The following is an 18,217-nucleotide window of genomic DNA, read 5'->3' as shown; positions in this document are numbered from 1 at the left end:
ATAATCAGCCAATCGTGTGGCAGCAACTCAATGCATAACAGCATTCGGACATGGTCAAGAGGTTCAGTTGTTGTTCAGACCAAACATCAGAACGGGGAAGAAATGTGATTTAAGTGACTTTGACTGTGGAATGATTGTTGGTGCCACACAGGGTGGTTTGAGAAACTGGTGATCTCCTGGGATTTTCATGCACAACGCTCTTTAGAGTTTACAGAGGATAGTGCAAGAAACGAAAAAAGACCCAGTGAGTAGCAGTTCTGTGGGCAAAAACCCCTTGTTAATGACAAGGTCAGAGGAGAATGGTCAGACTGGTTGAAGCTGACAGGAAGGTGACAGTAACTCAAATAACCACACGTTACAGCAGTGGTGTGCAGAAGAGCATCTCTGAACGCACAACACATCGAACCTTAGAGTGGATTGACTACAGCAGCAGAAGACCATGAACTTACACTCAGTGGCCACTTTATTAGGTACAGGAGGTATCAAATAAAGTAGACACTGAGTGTACAATTGTTCACCTTCCTCTGTGCTCTGGAATTCCTGCTCCAGGATTTTGAGCAAGTAATCCAGACTAGCACCTCAGTGGAGGTAGAGTATTGGAGCCTCAGGGTGAGAGGACTTCAAATCAGTTGTTAAACCAAGGCATCATTTTTTTTTTCAAAATTCAGGAATATACTATATACACCTGTTTGCATTAGCAGTGCTGAGGTCAAGAGATTTGAAAGCTTCAGGTTTCTAGGAGGGAGCATCACCAATATTCTGTCCTGATCCAAGAATGTTGCACCAGCATATCTACTTCCTCTGGTCGCTAAAGAAACTTGGCGAGTTCCCTTTGAGCCTCGTCAAGTTTTACCGATTGACCATAGAAAGCATCCTATCCAGATGCATGACAGGTTGGTATGGCAACAGCTTGGTAAGACTGGTAAGGCATCCATCACTAAGGGCCCTCAGCACCCAAGGCATGCTCGCTTCTTGTCCCTGCAAGCAGCCAAAGTGCCCATTCACCTTGTCCCTCACCTCCATTCAGGGCCCCAGACAGTCCTTGCAGGCGAGGCAACACTCTACCTGTGAATCTGCTGGGGTCGTCTATTGTGTCTGGTGCCCCTGATGCGGCCTCCCCTACATCGGTGAGACCCGGCGTAAAACGGGGGACTGCTTCGTCAAACACCTCCGCTCCATCTGCCCAAAGCGGACCTTCCCGCTGGCCAGACATTTTAACTCCCATTCCCATTCCCGTTCCGACACGTTGGTCCGTGGCCTCCTCTTGTGCCAAGGTGGGGCCACCCTCGGGGTGGAGGAACAACACCTTATATTCCATCCAGGTAGCCTCCAACCTGATGGTATGAATATTGATTTCTCCTTCTGGTAAAAAAAATTGCCCTCTTCTTCTGTTCCCCATTCTGGCCCCTTACCTCTCCTCATCACCTGGTACCCCTGCTTCCCTTTCTCCTGCGGGTCCGCTCCCCTCTCCTATCAGATTCCTTCCTTTCCAGCCCCTTACCTTACCCACCCGCCCGGCTTCACCCATCACCTTCTCGCTATCCTCCTTTCCCTTCCCCTCCCCCACCTTTTTACTCTGGTGCCTCCCTCCTCCCTTTCCAGTCCTGAAGAACGGTTCTGGCTCATAGGTGCTGCCTGAGTCACCGAGTCCCTCCAGCGTTCAGTGCTTTCACTGTCACTGCTCGGGAGGAGGTACGGCAGTCTCAATACACGCAGTTTGCAGTCAGCTCGTTACAAACGCTGCTTCCCCTCAGCTCTCAGTTTCCTGAACAGACAGTCAACCTGTGAGCTCTACCTCACTGTTTTCGCTCTCTTTTTGCATTACTTGCTCGGTTTAATTTTATATATATATATATATATATATATATATATATATATATATATTCGTGACCCGTAATTTATAGCACTTTTTATGGTTGGCGCTGTTAACGCTTCCACAAAGCAACAAATTTCACAACATGTGTCTGTGATATTAAGCCTGATTCTAATCCCCAACTGCTCCGACCGAAACCACAAGCAACCGCAGAGAGTTGTGGACAGCTCAGCACATCACGGAAACCAGCCTCCCCTCCGTGGACTGCAGGCCAGCACAATCAAAGATCCCACCCACCCCGGACATTCTCTCTTCTCCCCCCGCTCATCTTCACAGAAAATACAAAAGCCTGAAAGCACGTAACACCGGGCTCAGGGACAGCTTCTATCCTACTGCTGGAAGGCTACTGAACAGATCCCTAGTACACCAAGATGGACTCCTGACCCCTCGTTGTTATGATCTTGCACCATATTGTCTGCACCTTCTCTGTAACTGTTACACTTTATTCTGCATTCTGTTAGTGCTTTACCTTGTTCTACCTGAATGCACTCTGCAATGATTTGATACATATGAACAGTGTGTAAGTTTCTCACCCTATGTCGGCACCCATGTCCATCAAACCATAAGACATGAAAGCAGAACCAGGCCATTCAGCCCATCGAGTCTGTTCCTCCATTCTATCATGACTGATTTAAAGAGAGAATAGCTTTATTCGTCACATGTACATCGGAAAGTTGAAACGTACCATGAAGTGCGTTGCTTATATCAATGTGAAACCAATTCCAACTAGCTATCACTAACAGTATCTCTGCAAAACCAATGTCAAAGTCCTCCCAGAGGCCACAGTCCTTGCATTGAGACTCTAATTAGACACGTTTTGCTTCAACGGCAGTTCACAGGTTTCATACACTCTAAATCAGATTCCTGAAATAAGCACCCTGTATGGACCTGACTGACTGTGTCTCTGCAGAAACCTTTCTATGAGGGACAGGTGGTATGGCATGATGCACCTGTTCCAGCCTGTCAGGAAGATCCCTGACCACCTCACATCTAGTTTGTGGGACAGGGATCATACACTTGCCTTGTCAGCTTGGCCCAGGAGAAGGTCTTTCACATAAGATGGAAGATGCCATAGTAATAAAGCACTGAATCAGGCCCCTTTGGCCCAACTCAACTGTGCCATCAAAATTGTCTGACTGGGCTGGTCCCTTGGCCTGCATTTAACCCATATCCCTCAAAACCAGGGGTTCCCAACCTGGGGTCCATGGACACCTCAGTTAATGATAGAGGTCCTTGGCATAGCTCCAGACCTTTCCTAGCCATATTACTGTCCAAATGCCATTGAAATTTTGTAATTATACCCTCCGTTACCAGTCCATCTGGCAGCTCATCCTGTACACTCACCTCCCTCTGTGTGAAACAATTGCCCCTTGGACTCCATTACCTCCCTCACCATAAGTTTATGCCCTCATCCCTAGCCTGACTTTGACCATATATCTTACCTCTGACCCTCATCATTTTATAAATGTCTATAAGGTCACCCTTCAGCCTCCCTCCATTCTCCAACCATCCTGTGCATAAAAAAATCATCTCTCCTGTCATCTCTACTGTACTGCCCTCTGAGTATGTGCCTTTGTATTAGTCATTCCCACCCTGGGAAAAAGTCCCTGGCTCTCAACTCTATCTACACCTCTTATCATCTTGTACAGCTCTATCAAGTCGCCTCTGACCAGTCTAGGAGGAAAAGTCCCAGCCGATCCAGCCTCTCCTTCTAACACAAGCCTTCCAATCCTGATGACATCCTCGTAGCTCTTTCTGCACCTTCTCCAGTATAATGATATGATGCACGTGATGTCCAAAATGGAGTTTGGGGAGAGTATTGGTAATTCGGGTGGGGTGGTGAAGATACATCTCCGCCAAAGGAGGTGTAAGTCGCTCCTTCCCTCTATTAGCCTGCAGGTCACCCTTGGATAAGGTGTAGCACCTGCCTATCTGCCCGATCAGCGTCATCAGGGTGGACGGTCATATGAGCAGCCAGTGCATATCACAAGTCTCAGTTATGCGACCACTGATGCCAAGCAGATAATCTCGGAAGACAGTCTAAGATCCCCTGGTGTTTTAAGAAGGTAACGATAATCCCAGTGCCGAAGAAGAGCAAGGTGGCATGCCTGTGGCTCTGACATCAATTGCTATGAAGTGCTTCGAGAGATTGGTTATGGCACACATCAACCACAGCCTACTGGTCAACCTCGACGCTTTGCAATTCGCCTACCGGAGCAACAGGTCAACGGCAGATGCCACCCCTCCGGCCCTACATTCCTCCTTAGAACACCTGAAGAATAAAGACACATACATAAGGCTCCTTTTCATTGACTACAGCTCTGCCTTTAATACCATCATTCCAAATAAACTGATTCCTAAGCTCCGGAACCTGGGTCTTAGCACTCAGATCTGCAGCTGGATCTTCAACTTCCTCACAGACAGGACCCAGGCTGTAAAAATAGGGGACAAGCTCTCCTCTACAATCACTCTGAGCACCGGTGCCCCACAAGGTTGTGTACTCAGCCCCCTGCTGTACTCACTGTACACCCATGATTGTGCAACCAAGTTTCCATCGAACTCAATATATAGGTTTGCTGATGACACCGCAGTTGTAGGCTGTATCTCGGGTAATGATGAGTTTGAGTACAGAGAGGAAAATAAGAACCTGACGGCATGGTGTGAAGACAATAACCCATCCCTCAACGTCAGCAAGATGAAAGAATTGGTTGTTGACTTCAGAAGGAATAGCAGACCGCATGACCCCATTTATATTGGTGGTGCACAAGTGGAACAGGTCAAAAGCTTTAAGTTCCTTGGGGTCAATATCACAAATGACCCGACTTGGTCCAACCAAACAGAGTCCGCTGCCAAGAAGGCCCACCAGCGCCTTTACTTCCTGAGAAAGTTAAAGAAATTTGGCCTGTCCCCTAAAACCCTCACTAATTTTTATAGAAGCACCATAGAAAGCATTCTTCTAGGGTGCATCACAACCTGGTATGGAAGTTGTCCTGTCCAAGACCGGAAGAAGCTGCAGAAGATCTTGAACACAGCCCAGCACATCACACAACCAATCTTCCGTCCTTGGACTCACTTTACACCGCATGCTGTCGGAGCAGTGCTGCCAGGATAATCAAGGACACGACCTACCCAGCCAACACACTTTTCATCCCTCTTCCCTCCGGGAGAAGGCTCAGGAGCTTGAAGACTCGTACGGTCAGATTTGGGAACAGCTTCTTTCCAACTGTGATAAGACTGCTGAACGGATCCTGACCCGGATCTGGGCCGTACCCTCCAAATATCCGGACCTGCCTCTCAGTTTTTTTGCACTACCTTACTTTCCCTTTTCTATTTTCTATTTGTGATTTATAAATTATATTTTTAATATTTACTATTGATTTGTACTGCAGGGAGCGCAAAGCGCAGAATCAAATATCACTGTGATGATTCTACGCTCTAGTATCAATTGTTTGGCGACAATAAAGTAAACTTAAGAGATGTAGCGTAAAGATTATTGCTCCACATGTATATGAAGGATGTACAAACGTAAGTAATAAAGTCAATTCAATTCAATTGATAATGTCTTGTGAAGACACAGCACGGAAGAAGGCAATGGCAAACCATTTCTGTAGAAAAATTTACCAAGAACAATCATGGAAAGATCATGATCGTCCACATCATGCGACACGGCACATATTGATGATGATGATGATTGATAATTGGATACAACCACTCTACACAGACATCAGAAGGACAGTCCAAATTAACGGATAGGAAATGGAACGTTCCCATCAAATCTAGAACCAGCATTGCCTATCCTCTGTCTTGTCTGTCTGATGAATCAAATTATAGAACATCAAACACTACTGCCACGTACAGTCCCTTTGGGCAATGATGTTGTGCCAACCTTTTCATCCTCCAAGATCAATCTAACACAGAGGTTCTTAACCTTTTATGTACCATGGACCAGTGAAGCCTATGGTCCCCTTCTCAGAATCATGTATTTAAATATATAAAATAAAATACAAAAGAAACCAATTATATTGAAATAGTTATCAAAATATAAAACAAATTTGTGATGTAGTGATAAATGTGCTTCTTTATTAGCATATTAAATAACAAAACTATACATTTAAAATGTAGGCAAGTTAAAAATAAATGCTATCTTTTGAAGACATATCAGTTTGAATCTGCAGTTACTCAGCTTCAATAAGAACATTGAAGTGTTTTTTTTTTACAAAGCAACATGCACGTCATGTTGGACGTCCAATCGCAGGGTTGCCCGATGGTTAGCCAGCTTCGTCACACAAACGTCGGATGATCACGTTCGATCTAGCAGTGGGTCTCATAACTACCACGATTTTGAAGTAGTGATGAGTGAGCCATACGCGATATTTTGAGATCAGCTGTAATGTGATATGAAAATATCTGTAAATTCTATCGGTGACAAAGTCGCCGCAAATGCTAATACTACTATGGTTTGCTGCCTACATTCATAACTGAAGGAAACGCTAAATTTCAGTTAGAGGTTAGTGAAACTAAAGATGTAATGTTTTTCCATCCGGGTTCACGGATTCCTTGGAATCTATCCACGGACCCCTGGTTAAGACCCCCTGATCCAACGCTTCCCTCTCGTATAGCCCTCCATTTCTCTTTCATTTATGTGCCTGTTTATCTAAGTCTCTGAAATGTCCCTAATATATCTGCCTCTACCACCACCCCAGTCCCATGCACCCACCGCTCTCCGTGTAAAAAACTACCTCTGTACTTCCCTCCATTCACCTTAAAATTGTGCCCCCTCATCTTCGCCATTTCCACCCTAGAAAAGAAAGACACTGTCTGTCTGCTCTAACTGTGACTCTTGCCATCTTGTGTCCCCCTTCACTCCGAAGAGAAAAGCCCTCGCACACTCAACATCTCCTTATAATAGTCGTAGTCATACTTTATTGATCCCGGGGGAAATTGGTTTTCGTTACAGTTGCACCATAAATAATTAAGTAGTAATAAAACCATAAATAGTTAAATAGTGATATGTAAATTATGCCTGGAAATAAGTCCGGGACCAGCCTATTGGCTCAGGGTGTCTGACCCTCCAAGGGAGGAGTTGTAAAGTTTGATGGCCACAGGCAGGAATGACTTCCTATGACGCTCTGTGTTGCATCTCAGTGGAATGAGTCTCTGGCTGAATGTACTCCTGTGCCCACCCAGTACATTATGTAGTGGATGGGAGACATTGTCCAAGATGGCATGCAACTTGGACAGCATCCTCTTTTCAGACACCACCGTCAGAGAGACCAGTTCCATCCCCACAACATCACTGGCCTTACGAATGAGTTTGTTGATTCTGTTGGTGTCTGCTACCCTCAGCCTGCTGCCCCAGCACACAACAGCAAACATGATCGCACTGGCCACCACAGACTTGTAGAACCTCAGCATCGTCCGACAGATGTTAAAGGACTTCAGTCTCCTCAGGAAATAGAGACGGCTCTGACCATGCTCTCCAATCCGGGTAGGAGGTGCACTCAGGTCAATGCTGTGCACAGAACATGTCTCTACCCCCTGCTCAGACCCACCATCAAAGTTCAAAGTAAACTTATTATCGAAGTATATATATCATATATCTTGAGATTCATTTTCTTGCACCCACAAGGAAAATAAAGAAATCCAACAGAATTCATGAAAAACTTAAGGCAGAGTCCCTGAAAGTGAGTCTACGGGCTGTGTAGTCAGTTCATCGCTGAGGGGAGTGAAGCCATCCACACTGGTACGGGAGCTCGATGGTTGAAGGGCAACAACTTTAGGACAATAGTCCTTAGATTGGTTGGCGTTTGCTACCACATTCATCTAGCCTTAGTGAGCAGAGCCAAATGAAGGAAAAGAGAGCCCGTGTCCTTTGGCAGCTGGTCCAACCAATCCCTTGTTGCCGTCACCATCAAATCTGATTATCTGAATGGATTGGATAAGGCGGGCCATGTATACTGGTACACTGACCAAGGTGAAGCAGAATGAGGGAATGTGGGAATGTGTTCCCTATCAATTGTGGGGGAAAAGAATCTTGTCAATAAACACAAGGGATTCTTCAGATGCTGGAAATTCAGAGTAACACACAAAAAATGCTGGAGAACTCAGACGGTCAGGCAGCATCCATGGAGGGGAATAAACAGTTGAAGTTTTAGGCCAAAACCCATCATCAGAATTCATGGATTCTTGATCACTCTCCCCTGCACCTTCTCTCCTTTTCTATTCCCCATTCCCATCTCATCACGTGCCCATCTCTTCCATTTGGTGCCCCTCCTCCTTTCCTTTCTCCCATGGTCCACTCTCCTCTCCTATCAGATTCATTCTTCTTCAGCCCTTTACTTCCACCAATCACCTTCCAGCTTCTTTCTTTATTCCCCCCTCCCCCGCCCATCCACCCACCTTCCCCCCTCATTCTGGCTTCTTCCCCTTTCCTTTCCAGTCCTGATGGAGGGTCCTGATGTTTACCCTCCATAGATGCTGCCTAACCTGCTGAGAACCTTGTCAATGGATGCAAAGTAATGAAGGATTAATGATGAGGGTGTGGCCCATGACTTGTCACAGCTGTTGCAAACAATTGGCCTAGTCTTGTTGCTAAATAAGGGACCATAAACTGGATTGTGGCCTACAGAAATAAACACATTCCAAGTCGGGGGATTTCTCTTGCAACAATGAGTCAGTTCTGAAACCTTTACATCAAGGAAGTAAAGGTCATTGCAAAAATCCACCTTAGACATTAAGCAAAGTTCCTGCCTTTCTTACATGGTAATAGGTCTTCCCACGAGTACATACCGGCTTGCATTTCATCATCATCATCATCATTATGTGCCATGTTATGACCGTGCGTGATCATGGTCTTTCCATGACCATGAATGTTCTTGGCAATTTTTTCTACAGAAGTGGTTTTGCCATTGCCTTCTTTTGGGCAGTGTCTTTACAAGATGGGTGACCCCAGCCATTATCTTTCTTTATTAATCTTCTTATTGATTTAAAAGGAACATAAATACAATCAAGAGGAGAATTATCTCAAACATATACATCTATAACAATACAAAACGAGATTAAGACAGACATTGTCAAAATCATACATATTGTTAAGCTAGTATAAAATATATAATAAAAAAATGAAAACAGCAATTCTCCTCTTATCAGTTCATAAAGAGGAAAGAAAAAACATCGTGTTTTAAATGGAGAGAGAAAAAACGCTCTACACTATATAAAAAAAAGAAAAGAAACAAAAAAAAGGGTCTGGGCAGTCCATTTTGATGATACAGCCAAAAAAAAAGAAAGAAAGACTTTCTGATCAAATCTAAAACTTTGAGAAAAAAAGATTGGAAGACTAATAAATCAAATTAAATGAAAATATTGGATAAAAGGTCACCAGATTTGCTCAAATTTAAAGGATGTATTAAATGTCCGACTTCTTATTGGCTTTGTGAAAGGCAGGTCGATTGAATTTTTTGAGGATGTGACTAAACACATTGATGAAGGTAGAGCAGTAGATGTAGTGTATATGGATTTCAACAAGGCATTTGAGAAAGTAAAATTACCCCATTCAAGGCTTATTGATAAAGTAAGGAGGCTTGGGATCCAAGGGGACATTGCTTTGTGGATCCAGATAGCCCATCATCTCACGCAGACAGTAGAAGGGAGAAACTCTCCCTGCCATGAACCTCCAGCACCGCAAATTTGCCGATGCAGCATCCTGGAAGCACCCGACCACAGATGACTCTGAGTCCATCCGAAAACTTCGAGCCTCCGACCAGCCCTCCGACACCAAGTACCGAGCACCATCTCTGCCGAGCGCTTCGACCCTGCCCCGGCTGCTGAGCAACAAACAAAGCCGAGGACTCGGGGCCTTCCCCTCCGGAGATTCTGGATCACACAGTAGCAGCGGCAGCGAAACAGGCATTTCAGAGGTTTCACCAGATGTTCCTCCATGCTCTCTCATCTGTCTCCATCAAATCAGGATTGTGCACGGCACCCTACTTGACAGATAACAGATATCCATCACCGGAGTGGCCGCTGCGCACTGCGTCGCGTCACCATCTTCTCCTCTGATGAGAGGCATTGACCATGTGGATAGTCAGAGGCTTTTCCCCAGGGCTGAAATTGCTAGCATGAGAGGGCAGTTTTAAGGTGTTTGGAAGTAGGTACAGTGGAGATGTCGGGGGTAAGTTTTTTACGCAGAGAGTGATGAGTGCGTGGAATGGTCTGCTGGCGACGGTGGTGGAGGCGGATATGATAGGGTCTTTTAAGGGCCTGTATTGTGCTGTAGGTTTTCTATGTTTCTCTATCTTCAACAGGCGATGTCGGGAATGAGCCAGAATCTGGGAGACACCCTTATCGTATTACTGCCATCAGGGAGGAGGTATAGGAACATGAGGATGCTCACTCAATGTTTTTGGAACAGCATCGTCTCTGCCACCATCAGATTGCTAACTGGTCCAAGAATGCATGAACACTCCCTCTCTATCTTGCTCAGTAATAGGTCAGTGGTAATAAACTTGAACATGAACAGCATCTGCTGTTTCCTTCATTACACCTGTGGCTACATTTCAGAAATGCCTTTGGCTGCAGGAGGAAGGGTTGCAACACCCTGGGTTTGTGAAAGATGCATATGGTCTGGTTAACCTAAACTTCACTGAAAGCCTAGTGAGCTCTCGGTGGTGGAAAAACACACACTGAGCTCCAGTTGCTATTGGTTACTGAGTCTTGCGTAACAGCCTCTCAAACCCTTCATTGGTAAGAGGTTCAAAGAGGAAATGCTAGTGGCATTTGTTGCCAGTTAAATTCAGCACATGTGAAAGTAAGATCATATATTACCCACTCTTGAAGAAACTGCTCAGGGTTCATCATATTGAGTACTGCAGTTGAGAAGTTGTACTAGATATTGGTAAGTCCAAATTTAGAGTTCGGTCACCTATCTACAGGTTACCAGGACTTGAGGGCCTGAGTTATAAGGAAAGGTTAAATAGATTAGGACTTTTTTTTTCCTGGGGACTCAAGGGAGATTTGATAGAGGTGCAACCCTCTCACTAGGTCTCGTACACCAACTTGCTCGTTAGCTAACTCTGCTAACAGCCTCATGAGTCAGTGGTGAGAACAACACCTTTCACAAGCAACACACGTCTCGGCTTGGTACGGGCTGAAAAATTGCATTTGGGATTTAATGCAGACAAGTATCAAGTGTTGCACTTTGGTAGACCAAAAAATCTAGGTCTTACACAGTGAGTGGTAGGGCACTGAGGCGTGCAGGAGATCAGAGGGATCTGGGAATACAGATCCATAATTCCCTGAAAGTGGTGTCACAGGTAGAGAGGGTCATAAAGAAAGCTTTTTTCACACTGGCCTTCATAAATCAATGTTTTGAGTACAGGAGTTGGGATATTTGTTGAAATTGTATAAGACGTTGATGAGGCCTACCTAATTTGGAGTATTGTGTGTAGTTTTGGTCACCTACCTACAGGAAAGATATGAAGAAGTTTGAAAGAGTGCAGAGAAAATTTACAAGGATATTGCTGGGACCTGAGGACCTGAGTTCTAAGAAAAGGTTGAATAGGTTAGGACTTTTTCCCTAGTATGCAGAAGATTGAAGGGAAATATGAAAGAGGTATATAAAATTATGAGAGATATAGATAAAGTAAATACAAGCAGACTTTTTCCACTGATGTTGGGTGAGTCTAGAACTAGAGGTCATGGGTTAATGATGAAAGCTGAAGTGTTTAATGGAAACAGAAAGGGAAACTTCTTCACTCAGAAGGTGGTGAGATTGTGGAACAAATTGCCAGTATGAGTGGTGGAAGTGGGGTCAATTTCAACATTTAAGAGAAGTTTGGGTGGGTACATGGATGAGAGTGGTATGGTCCGGGAGCAGATCGATGAGACTAGGCAGAGTAATGGTTCAGCACAGGCTAGATGGGCTGAAGGGCCTGTTTATGTGCTGTAGTGTTCTATGACCCTATGACCAAACAATGCCCTGCATCAGGGAGACACAAGAGACTGATGAAAATGGAAGTTGGAGTACTCTATGGATGAAGCAGCATCTGCGGTGGGGCATGGACGTCAGAGGGGTGTCGACCCAAAACATTGCCTGTCCATTTGCCTCCAGAGATGCTGTCTAGCCCACTGAGCTCCAACAGCTACTTGTTTGTGACTCAAGTTTAATTGTCATTCAATCATACATGAATACCACTGAATACAGCCAAACGAGGCAGCGTTACTCCAGGGCAAAAGTGGAAGACACAGTACCAACAGTCAAGCACAGCACATAAAAGAAAGCAAACACATAAAGGTACACGCAATGAAGTCCAGACTCGAGCCATCATTGCAGAAACATGCAGTAGACCACAATAGAGCTTGTCTTCTGCTGAGTGAACACTGGGGGCAGCACTGACTCCAGCATGGAAGCTGCACAACACTGCCCCCGGTGGAGCACACCAGCTCCAACACCCCTCTGCTGGCAGCTGTAAACAGGCGACACCAGAATGAACTGGAACTCAACAAAGCCTTCTGGTAGCCATGGTACTAAACAACATCTTGGATTAAACTTAGTTCTAAGCAATGCCATGCACTAGTCCTGGAACGAAACAAGTGCAAAGTAAATTTACTATCAAAGTATGTAGTTGTCCCTCCCATATACTACCCTGCGATTCATTATATTGCAGGCATTCTCGGTCAATCATTCATGATGTGCCATGTCATATGACATCATCATCACGTGTCGTGTCATACGACCTGGGCGATCACGGTCTTGACCACGATTGTTCTTGGCCAATTTTTCTGCAGAAGTGGTTTGCCATTGCCGCCTTCTGGGCAGTGCCTTTACAAGACGGGTGACCCCAGCCATTATCAATACTCTTCAGAGATTGTCTGCCTGGCGTCAGTGGTCACATAACCAACTCCCAAACCCCCCTTCTCCATTCCCCTTCCCCTTTTCCCTCTCTCATATTATCTCCTTGCCCCCCCCCTTCACCTCCCTCTGGTGCTCCCCCCCCTTTTTCTTTCTTCCATGGCCTTCTGTCTCTTTCACCTATCAATTTCCCAGCTCTTTACTTCATCCCTCCCACTCCAGGTTTCACCTATCACCTGGCATTTCTCTCCCCCCCCCCACCTTTTAAATCTACTCCCCAGCTTTTTTTTCTCCAGTCCTTCTGAAGGGATTTGGCCCGAAACGTCGACTGTACTTTTTCCCCCATAGATGCTGCCCGGCCTGCTGAGTTCCTCCAGCGTTTTGTGTGCATTGCTTGGCTTTCCAGCATCCACAGATTTTCTCTTGTTTGTCGCATAACCGGGATTTGTGATCTGCACCAGTTGCTCATACGACCACCCAGTACCTGCTTGCACGGCTTCATTTGACTGATCGGGGGTGGCGGGGGGGGGGTGGGCTAAGCAGGTTTTGCACCTTGTCCAGGAGTGACCAGCAGGCTCGCAGAGTGAAGGAGAGCCTTACACCTCCTTTGGTAGAGACATATCTCCACCTCAGCACCTAGATTCTCAGTAGAACAAATGCAATAGAATTAATGAAAAACTACACACAAAGACTGACCAACATGAAAAAGAAAACAGACTGCTACTACAAAAAAAACTGAGAGCGTGAGTTGGAAAGCCTTGAAGGTGAATCCATAGGTGTCCAAACAATGCCATATATTAGTCACAATGGTAAACCACGTCTTGCATTAGTCCACAGTGGCCATTTTATTAGGTAACCCTGCTCATTAATGCAAATATCTAATCAGTCAATCATGTGGCAGCAACTCAATGCATAAAAGCATGCAGACCTGGTCAAGAGGTTCAGTTGTTGTTCAGACCAATCACCACAGACATCCCACCTCTCCCGGAAATTCCGGGAGTCTCCCGCAGATCAATAGTGGCTCCCTGAATGCCCGCAAATTATATACAATATCACGGAAGTCAATTTTTTTTGAGAGCGAGCGAGAGGAAAAGTAAGCGAGAGCGCACAAACAAGAAAGAGAGAGCGCGCGAGCGAGAGCGTGCCATGGCAGAGTGTTCCAAAAAAAAATAAAACGTACGTCACCCCAGACTAAAGTGTACCCCTGCCTAATAGGGGTCAAAATAATGACAGTGTTGCTCGCTGCACTGTTTGCAACAGTGATTTTTCTATTGCCCATGGTGGGTTAAGACTGTAAAAGACATATTGAGGTGAGTTTAACAAGTGTCATTCGTTCATTAGCATAGCTAACGTTATTTAAACTAGCTGGCCAGCTGCTAAGGAGCTACTCTATTGCAGACATCCCACCTCTCCCGGAAGTTCCGGGAGTATCCTGCAAATTGATGGTGCTACCTCCCTGAAATGAGTTTTTGCAGGGTGGGATGTCTGTCATCAGAATGCGCTAAGAAATGTGAACTAAGTGACTTTGTGGAATGATTGTTGGTGCCAGATGGGGTGGTTTGAGTATCTCAGAAACTGCTGATCTCCTGGGATGTTCACGGGCAACAGTCTCTGGAGTTTACAGAGAATGGTGTGAAAAAACAAAAACAAAAATTCCAGTGAGCGGCCTTGCTGTGGGCGAAAACACCTTGTTAATGAGAGAGGTCAGAGGAGAATGGCCAGACTGGTTGAATCCGGCAGGAAAGCGACAGTAACTCAAATAACCGCCCGTAACAGCAGTGGGGTGCAGGAGAGCATCTCCGAACGCACACCACATCGAAAGTTGTAGTGGATGAGCTACGGCAACAGAAGTCCACACAGGCCCCCACTCCTGTACCTAATAAAGTGGCACCGAGTGTAAATGACGCCTGGTATAGTATTACTGCTGGAAGTTGACAGCGCCGTGTATTGGATCCAGCACTAAGCACCGCCTTGTAGGCTGGGCTGTAATGGAGCTTTCCCAGCGCCAGATCGCCTTCCCCGGGCCAGGGCGACCAATCTGAACCGAGCGCAAACGCTCTGCGTTTGACGACAGCGCCGGGGAGCCCACGCTGCGGCCGGACGGAGCGCTCTCTGCCCCTGGTGTGGAGTACGTGAGCGGGAGGCGGCAGTGGGCCGAGCCGAGTCGGAGATGCGGCGGAAAGATGAGGACGCCGCGAAACCCCTCGGTGAGTGCCGGAGGGAGTCCGGGATGGTCAAGTAGAGCGCACGCCCGCAAACCCCCCGAGAGCATTGGCAGTAACGTAATGTCTGGCTCTGATTTCACTGCTGGGTCTCGTTCCCCTCAACTTAGTTTTCTGTTTACATCCAACGCCCCCGCCCTGGAAATTACTGCCAGGGGAGTTTTGTATCTCTCGTTTCATTGAAAATGTGCAACTCCCCCACCAGTATTCACACTGTTTTCTTCATTTAGGACATCGCCCCCACCTTCCTCTGTCCGGGAATATCCACTGTCCGGGACGTCTCCCACCCGCCCCCCCTCCCTTCCTCACCTCCCCTCCCCTCCCTTCCTCACCTCCCCTCCCTTCCTCACCTCCCCTCCCCTCACCTCCCTTCCTCACCTCCCCTCCCCTCACCTCCCTTCCTCACCTCCCCTCACCTCCCCTCCCTTCCTCACCTCCCCTCACCTCCCCTCCCTTCACCTCCCCTCCCTTCCTCACCTCCCCTCCCTTCCCCTCCCTTCCTCACCTCCCCTCCCTTCCCCTCCCTTCCTCACCTCCCCTCCCTTCCCCACCTCCTTCTGTTCCGCAATGTCCACTGTCCAGAATATCTCCCTTCCCCACCCCCTCCCTCTCCCTTCCCCACCCCCTCCCTCTCCCTTCCCCACCTCCCTCTGTCCGGCACGTCTCGCTCTCTTCCGCCTATCCGCTCCCCCATCGTCCACTGTCCAGGACGTCTCCCACTCACCCCCTCCCTCTCCCTTCCCCACCTCCCTCTGTCCGGGAATATCCACTGTCCGGGATGTCTCCCACCCGCCCCACCTCCTTCTGTCCGGCAATGTCCACTGTCCGGAATATCTCCCACCCACCCCCTCCCTCTTCCTCCCCACCCCCCCTCCCTCTCCCTCCCCACCCCCCCTCCCTCCCCACCCCCCTCCCTCTCCCTTCCCCACCCCCCCTCCCTCTCCCTTCCCCACCCCCCCTCCCTCTCCCTTCCCCACCCCCTCCCTCTCCCTTCCCCACCTCCCTCTGTCCGGCACGTCTCGCTCTCTTCCGCCTACCCGCTCCCCCATCGTCCACTGTCCAGGACGTCTCTCACTCACCCCCTCCCTCTCCCTTCCCCCCTTCCACTCACCCCCTCCCCCCTTCCACTCATCCCCTCCCCCTCACACTGTACGAAATGTTTCCCTCACTTCATCTCTCCCTGCGGCTCTGCCACCTCCCCATCTCTACCCCCCTTTTTCTGGGAGTCTCCCTCACCCAACGCGGTCTGTCCGAAACTTCTCCCTCCCTCCCACTCCCTCACCTCCCTCCGACTGGGACGTCTCCCTCCCCCTCCCCCACCTGCCTCTGACTGGGACGTCTCCTTCCCCCACCTCCCTCTGTCTGGGACATCTCCCTCCCCTTCCTCCACCTCCCTCTGTCCAGGACGTCTCCCTTCCTCTTCCTCTCTTCCCCACGCCCACCCTCACCCCAACCTCTGTCCGGGACAACTTCCCTCCACACTTTCAGTCCTGCCCGAAAATTCCCACTGCCCATTTCCCTCCTTGGCTGCTGCCTGAGCTGCTGAGACCATTCAAGCTCTTGTTAGTCGCCCCAGATTCCAGTGCCCTCGTTCTCTTGTGTCTCCCGTCCTGTCTCCAATAGACCGCACGATGAAGCTTTGTCCGAAAATTCTGGCATATTTCTTTCAGTCCGGAGGAGTTTTTCTCCCCACTGGAAAGTTGCAGGTTGTTCTAACTTGGTTATTTTCTCGTGGGCTGATGAGTGTGGCATACGCAGCGTGCTGGAGGAACTCGGTGGGTAAGGCAGCAGCTATGGAGGGGGATGAGCAGTCGATGTTTCAGGCTCTGCAGAATCTGTTGTGTTTATACTGAGGGTGGTGTCTTCTGCGGTCTACATGTGTTTTGGTAGGGAGTTTGCTAAGGTCCCACATGGTATTTCAAAGGTGTCTTTGTTTTTCCTTGCACCATGGTTGTGCACTGTGTTTTTTTGGGCTGGATGGTATGATTTGATGTATAATGTATCATCTGTTTGCTTGTATCTACGTGCCTGTGATGCTCCCCCAGCAGATTTTTCGTTGTACATGTATCTCACAGTTCCTCTGCACAGGACAATAAATTTGACGAAAGACCACAAGACCCAAGAAGGAAGGAAAGGAAATTGCCTTAACTCACGAGAGAGCATAGGCCATGAACTTTTTGCTGTTATGTTTCTGTAGCAGGCGATTTCTTTTTTACGAGGCCGAGTTGCTAGCTCGACGCTCAACCCGTCACGGATGGAAAGCGTGCCGGGGAGCCGGCTGGGTTCGAACTTGGGAGCCTTCGCTCCGAAGTCCGGCGGTGATGCCACTGTGCCACCAGCCGGCACAAGGCCCAAGTAAAGGGTCAAATTGGAAACAGATGCACTGGCGGTTAGCAAAGGGTAATGATTAATGCAAAGGTTTATTTGTTCCCCAGTAAAATTCCATTCATCTAGCTTGCATTGGACCTTGGTACAAGATGGGCAGGTTTTCCAGATTATGGGACCACTCCTCCGACGCTTTTGATTTAGATGTTTTAGGGCAGCGGTCCCCAACCACCGTGCCACAAAGCGTGTGCTACCGGGCCACGAGGAAACAATATGAGTCAGCTGCACCTTTCCTCATTCCCGGTCACGCACTGTTGAACTTGAACATAGAGTTGCCAACTGTCCTGTATTTGCTGGGATATCCCGTATATTGGACTAAATTGGTTTGTCCCATACAGGACCACCCTTGTCCCGTATTCCCCCCACCGCTAAGGTAGGGCGTTCCTATGAAACCTTCCGTGCCGAAATGGCGTAAAGCGAAGAAGCAATTACCATTGATTTATATGGGAAAAATTTTGGAGTGTTCCCAGACCCAAAAAATAACCTAACAAATCATACCAAATAACACATAAAACTGAAAATAACACTAACATATAGTAAAAGCAGGAATGATACGATAAATGCACAGCCTATATAAAGTAGAAATAATGTATGTACAGCGTAGTCGGGAAGATGAAGGCAAAACCGATTTGTGGAAAAAAATCGGCACGTACCCACATGCACACGTCACGCGTGTGCACATAGGTGCCCGCGCAAGGCTTCATGGTCACGGTAGTCTTTCTCAGGGTAAACACTGTCCCATATTTGACTGCTACTTTTGTCCCTTATTTGGGAGTGAGAAAGTTGGTGACCCTAACTGTAAAAGACATGTTGAGGTGAGTTTAACCCTACTTGAATATCCCCTGGTCGGCCGGTCCGCAAGAATATTGTTAATATTAAACCGGTCCG

General features: G+C 47.5%; 1 protein-coding gene across 3 annotated transcripts in view; it reads left to right on the top strand.

Annotated features, from left to right (window-relative positions):
* The first annotated feature begins 14,731 nt into the window (after nucleotides 1-14,731).
* ggcx (gamma-glutamyl carboxylase) overlaps nucleotides 14,732-18,217 on the top strand; it is a 71,111-nt gene continuing 67,625 nt past the window's right edge. The window contains exon 1 of one of the 3 annotated variants that reach the window (XM_063057125.1): nucleotides 14,732-14,929. In XM_063057125.1, coding sequence (XP_062913195.1) covers nucleotides 14,893-14,929 — 37 coding nt within the window. In that variant the 5' untranslated portion in view covers nucleotides 14,732-14,892. Of the gene's footprint in view, nucleotides 14,930-16,279; nucleotides 16,724-18,217 lie in introns of those variants that run through there. The other 2 variants (XM_063057126.1, XM_063057123.1) reach the window with 2 other exon arrangements.

This window comes from Mobula hypostoma, chromosome 8 (genome assembly GCF_963921235.1).
Source record: "Mobula hypostoma chromosome 8, sMobHyp1.1, whole genome shotgun sequence".
Taxonomy (NCBI): Eukaryota; Metazoa; Chordata; class Chondrichthyes; order Myliobatiformes; family Myliobatidae; genus Mobula; species Mobula hypostoma.
Note: the sequence above shows the minus strand (reverse complement) of the source record. Positions and strands in the feature narration are given on the sequence as shown.